The 6,252-nt window shown below is 35.3% G+C and overlaps 1 protein-coding gene across 1 annotated transcript; it reads right to left on the bottom strand.

The window, feature by feature from the left end:
• Positions 1 to 5,465: 5,465 nt before the first annotated feature.
• On the bottom strand, positions 5,466 to 6,050 carry LOC140442259 (uncharacterized). Its single transcript, XM_072533335.1, has one exon. The coding sequence runs from the start codon at positions 6,048 to 6,050 to the stop codon at positions 5,466 to 5,468; it is 585 nt and encodes a 194-aa protein (XP_072389436.1).
• Between the last annotated feature and the right edge of the window lie 202 nt (positions 6,051 to 6,252).

Here is a 6,252-nt window from a genome sequence, read left to right as displayed (position 1 = left end):
AGCGTCTCTGTCGGCGTCCAGGACTCCACATTTCTAGATAAATTTTATATAAATTTAATGTTTTTTAGGACAAGGGTATTGAGAATTTGACGTTGGTTCGTTTTATGATGTTTTTAGCCATAAATAATGATCGTATCGCACTTGGTCGGTAATTTTCGTAATATACATGAAAAGACCTTTCTAATGGTATATTGCACGGAGCACTTGGTGCAAAATTGAGCGAGTTAGGGTTTGCTAGAGATCAAACTGCGATAAGAGATTTTTCTATGCCAATGGTTTTGTTTTAATGTTAATAACAATAAATAAGCATTTATTGTTCTACCAAGTTATCACAACGGCCGTTATGACACCTTACCATATATCTTTTGAACGGATAAGCGGAAATCGACGTATGACCCATCAAATTAAAGGATTTTGAACGACAAATTAGGCTGAGATGTTTGTTTTATGAAAATATCATGTACCAGGCCTGTTTGACATCATATAAATAAATTTTATATATATTATATATTTAATGTTTTTTAGGACAAGGGTATTGAGAATTTGACGTTGGTTCGTTTTACGATGTTTTTAGTCATAAATAATGAGTGTATAGCACTTGGTCAGTGATTTTCATAATATGTATGAAAATACCTTTCTAATGGTATCCTGCACGGAGCACTTGGTGTAAAATTGAGTGAATTAGAGTTTGCTAGAGATCAAACTGCGATAAGAGATTTTTCTATGCCAATGGTTTTGTTTTATCGTCAATAACAATAAACAAGCATTAACAATTCAACCAAGTTATCGCAATGGCCGTTATGACACCTTACCATATATCTTTTGAACGCATAGGCGGAAATCGATGTATGACCTATCAAATTAAAGGATTTTGAGCGACAAATTAGGCTGAGATGTTTGTTTTATGACAATGTTATGTACAAGGCCTGTTTGACATCATATAAATAAATTTTATATAAATTTAATGTTTTTTAGGACAAGGGTATTGAGAATTTGACGTTAGTTCGTTTTACGATGTTTTTTAGTCATAAATGATGAGTGAATAGCACTTGGTCTGTGATTTTCGTAATATGTATGAAAATACCTTTCTAATGGTATCCTGCACGGAGCACTTGGTGCAAAATTGAGCGAATTAGGGTTTGCTAGAGATCAAAATGCGATAAGAGTTTTTACTATGCCAATGGTTTTGTTTTACCGTCAATAACAATAAATAAGCATTTACAATTCAACCAAGTTATCGCAACGGTCTTTATGGCATTGTACCCTATATCTTTTGAATGGATAAGCGGAAATCGATGTGTGACCCACCAAATTAAAGGATTTTGAATAATGAATTACGTTGTCATGTCTGATTTAAAAAAATGCTATGTATAAGGTCTCTTTGACGCCCCATTGTTTATTATTAGCATTAATTGCTGAATTTTATCGTATGACACCTTAAATTCCAGGGTTTCGAATGAAGAAATATGTTGTGACATAAACATTTCTCCATTTCTAATTTATTGTATACATTATTTCTATGGGTGACATCTAATATGGGATTAATAACTATGGCAGTTTCATATACATGATTTTGGAATCGCATTCGGTCCAGCAATTCAAAATTGTAGTCCCTTTCTAGTTTATAGATAAAATATATTTGATTTAAATCTTCGTTGAATGTAACCCTCTTCTTTTTCATCTTTGATGGGATTAAGCTTTTTTCAGTCATTTTGGATACAAACGTAAAGTTTTATTTAATATATTTTGGAGTAGAACTTTGATATTGCTATATTGTTGATGATAATGCTGTGAGAGAAAATATGTTGTATTTTTGTTTTATTAATTTGTGACTAGGACTAAACTTTGTACGGTCGTCAAGAATATTGACATTTGATTTCAACTTCCACTCCACAGTTGTAGCACTTAACAATATCTTATGTTTCTAGTTAGAAACTGCTAACTCTATTGCAGGTTTATTTTTCCTTCCTCAACTACCAAAAGTTGGTAATCTTACATAAAATCGCTTATCTCAACCGTACAATTGTCAAGACAAAATTTGATCGACTAATGTAATAAAGGAAAAGTTTGTCTTTATGTATTGACATTGAATACTACACCACCCATTATTTTAAAGTACATTAAGGTACATTAAGTTAAAAGACACAATATGTATTGTATATAAATTTATTATGGATATCTAAACATTACATTATAATTCATTATTCCATGATTAATACATTTACATTTTGAAAAAAGTCGTTCAGATTCATCGTTGGAGCAGAATGCTGTGAATTGGTTATTTTTCTTTACATGTTCTATAAGTTTGCATGCGTATTCTTTTCTCCGATACTTTGGTAATGTATATATGTAATCTACTACTCTTGGTATATCGTGTTGTCCTAGTGGATCAAAGTCACATTTCGATAATAGAACAAACGATGCCGGTTCTCCTTCGATATATAGGATGTCGCAGCTAACTTTCGTATTTGTCATCCATTTATCAATAAGTATGTCATCTACATTTAACTGCTTAATTTTTCTGACTGCGTTCTGACCTTTAAACAGCTCAATTTTTTCCATCTTACTCAGCCGAATGATTAATTGATACTGATTTTGCATTATTCGTTCAATTATGTATCATCTATAAATTTTACAGGAGTAGGGAGGACCTCCTATATTACGTTTACAGATCGATTATAGCTAATAATTATAAAAGCACAATACTAACCTACAAAACATAATATTGCCCGAACTGTCGTAGATAAAATATAGTATACAACTCACCATTTGTATTCGCTAATTTTGTATATCACCCGAATTGACATAGATTAGTATGCAACTCACAATACATTTGAATTCTATACTTTTTATAATATTACTCGAACTACCGTAGATACGCATATACAGACTAATAGTGGTGTATAGTAATTAATCAGATAAGATTATATTGAGACTATTTGTTGGTTTGGTCATACTGTAAGAATAATATATGTTTTTTGATTCATCATGTTCTATTTCTAGTAATACTTCATGCGTGGATGTACGTTATATATCATTTTCAGCGTTACCTTTCGCATTGTTTAGAGAGAGAGAGAGAGAGAGAGAGAGAGAGAGAGGCTGTGTGTCTTTTTTACGATGCCAGGTGCTAGATATGGTCGACAGGTGGCGTGACGAGACGACGAACTGTATTATTCGTGGAATCCCATTCAAACTACGTCCAATATTTGATATAGCACCGTTTTTTTTTGACGATGGTTCTCTGTTAGCCTCACTTTCCTCAAATGTCTATTATGCTAAACAAAGATCCGATATAGCGGCGTTTTAGTCATTGTCTTGTATCTTAACATATTTCCCGTCACCTCCCCTTTTCCCGTTAACTAATAACAACAGAGATATGACATAGCGTCGTTTGGCACGGTCTTTGCGTCTGCTTTTTGTCTTAACATATTCCACCTCCCTTTCCATCACTACTTCTCACGTTGAGCCGTTTGGACGTTACACGCTAGCGTCGATGTCTTTGCGTTTTATTTTAACACATTCGTTACCACCTCCCCTTTTCATTGATACCATACACGTTGTTGTACGTTGAGTAGTTTAGACGTTGCAAGCTTAGTGTCCTTTTGGCATTGACTTTTGCGTTTGATTTTTGTGTTAACATATTCGTTACCCTCTCCCCATTCCAACGAGCCCTCGTACGTCACAATCGAACCAATAACAATGGAGATACGATATAGCGCCGTTTTGACACAGTCTTTGCGTTTGTTTTCTATCTCAACGTATTCCCCGTCCCCTCCGCTTTCCAACGATACCCTTCACGTCACGATCTTTGCGTCTGCTTTTTGTCTTAACATATTCCACCTCCATTTCCATCACTACCTCTCACGTTGAGCCGTTTGGACGTTACAAGCTAGCGTCGATGTCTTTGCGTTTTATTTTAACACATTCGTTACCACCTCCCCTTTTCATTGATACCATACACGTTGTTGTACGTTGAGTAGTTTAGACGTTGCAAGCTTAGTGTCCTTTTGACATTGTCTTTTGCGTTTTGTTTTTGTGTTAACATATTCTTTACCACCTCCCCTTTCCATGGATACCTCACACGTTGTTGTACGTTGAGCCGTTTGGACGTTACAAGCTTAGTGTCCTTTTGGCATTGACTTTTGCGTTTGATTTTTGTGTTAACATATTCGTTACCCTCTCCCTATTCCAACGAGCCCTCGTACGTCACAATCGAACCAATAACAATGGAGATACGATATAGCGCCGTTTTGACACAGTCTTTGCGTTTGTTTTCTATCTCAACGTATTATCCGTCCCCTCCGCTTTCCAACGATACCCTTCACGTCACGATCCGGCGAGCCGTCGCGCCTCCACCAAAAAAAGCGTCAAAAATGACCAGAATGAACCTTAGCGATTTCTTATGGGATTTAACATGGGAAAATACGCCGAACTGTCCTAGCCCCTTTACTGACAATTGAATATAAATCTTGCAATATACGCTGTTACTCGAATAAGTTTATTCAAATTTGAAAATCGTGTGAACAAATTAAAAAATTATCAATTAATATTAAGTGATGAGCAGTAGCCTTTTGCTCTGGTAAGCCTTCAAAATTTAGGATTTCACTAGATATAAATTCTTTTAGATCATTTGTAATTAGCCAACTAGGGCCATTCCACCACAAATTTGACATAAGTATCTCATCAACGCTCATACCCCTAGAGACGAGATCCGCGGGATTTTGATCAGTCGCTACATAATACCAATCACTCACATCTGTTAGTTGTTGAATTTCATTCACACGATTTGCTACAAATAATTTCCACTTACTAGCTGGACTTTTTATTCATGATAATGCTATCTGTGAATCCGAATAAAAATAGCACTTATCAAACTTAATTTGTAAATCCTTTATTGTTCTCTGTGCCAGCTGTGCTAATAGCAACGAAGCACATAGCTCTAATCGCGGTATAGTTAATAACGTTTTAACTGGTGCTACTCTGGATTTTGAACATAAAAGTTTGGATATATATTGACCTGATTGAACTGTACACCTAATATATATACAACAACCATAAGAAGCCTTTTGCCTAGCATCGCCAAATCCATGCAATTCCATAGATACATACGTAGATACTGTGAACATTCTGGGTATGGTAAGTTAAGTAATCTTCATTAAGTCGTCCTTGAAATTCAACCATACATTAACTATCTCTTCGGGAAGATTCTCATCCCAATCGAACCGCCCTTGACATAGTGATTGCATTAATAATTTCAAAACTATTACAATAGGACCGAGTAGACCCAGAGGGTCAAAAATCTGCGAAATAGACGACAATATAACGCATTTCGTGATAGCTTGGTAAGTTTTAAATACTGGCAAGGAATATTTTATGGAATCAGATTCAGAGTCCCATAATATCCCACTTGATTCCAAGCTCGTATCTACTTGGAATTTTGTCAATAATCGTCTTTTGTTACATAGCTATTTTCTGAGTTGAAATCCTGCACTCGCTAAAATGGATGTCACTTGTGCTTGTAAAGTCAGTAATTCATGCTCACTATCTGCTCCTTCTAGATAATCATCCATATAGAAAGACCTTTTTATCGATTCACTCGCTTTAGGATTACTTTTTTCATATTCACTTGCACAGCATACAGCTAAATAAGGAGCTGAAGCCGTACCGTACGTCACTGTGTTCAGCTGATAACATTTTAAGTCATCGGCTGTGTTTTGTCTCCAAAATATTCTCTGTAGTTTACGTTGTTCGGGATATACGTGAATCATTCGATACATCTTTGATATGTCTGCAGTCATAACAAATTGATACTTTCGAAACAGGAGAACTATTGAAAAAAGATCATCTTGCAAGGTCGATCCCACACATTGTACCTCATTAAGAGACAGACCGGATTCCGATTTCATTGAAACATCAAGTACTACTCGAACACGTGTAGTTTTACTTGTTTTGCGAACAACTGCATGATGAGGCATATAGTAAGCTAATTGTTGCTCTCCTTTATCAATCGCCCTCATATGTCCCGATTGTAAGTACTCTTGCATAAACATATCATAATCGCGTTTTAGCTCGGGATTTTTTAAGAGCCTACTTTCCTGTAAAAAATATCTTTGTAAAGCACTCTTACGTGAATCACCTAGATCTGTTAAATTTTCCTTAAATGGAATCGATACAATGAATTTATTGTCCGCTGATCGCTTGAATGTATTTTTGAAATAAGTTTCGCAATATTGCTCTTCTTCTGAAAGAATC

Source organism: Diabrotica undecimpunctata, chromosome 5, assembly GCF_040954645.1.
Source record: "Diabrotica undecimpunctata isolate CICGRU chromosome 5, icDiaUnde3, whole genome shotgun sequence".
In the NCBI taxonomy this organism is placed as follows: Eukaryota; Metazoa; Arthropoda; class Insecta; order Coleoptera; family Chrysomelidae; genus Diabrotica; species Diabrotica undecimpunctata.
This window is presented reverse-complemented; position numbering and strand designations above follow the sequence as displayed.

Excerpts from the sequence above, each read along its gene's own strand:
- LOC140442259 (XM_072533335.1), bottom strand. The coding sequence starts at position 6,050 with ATGTTTATGCAAGAGTACTTACAATCGGGACATATGAGGGCGATTGAT.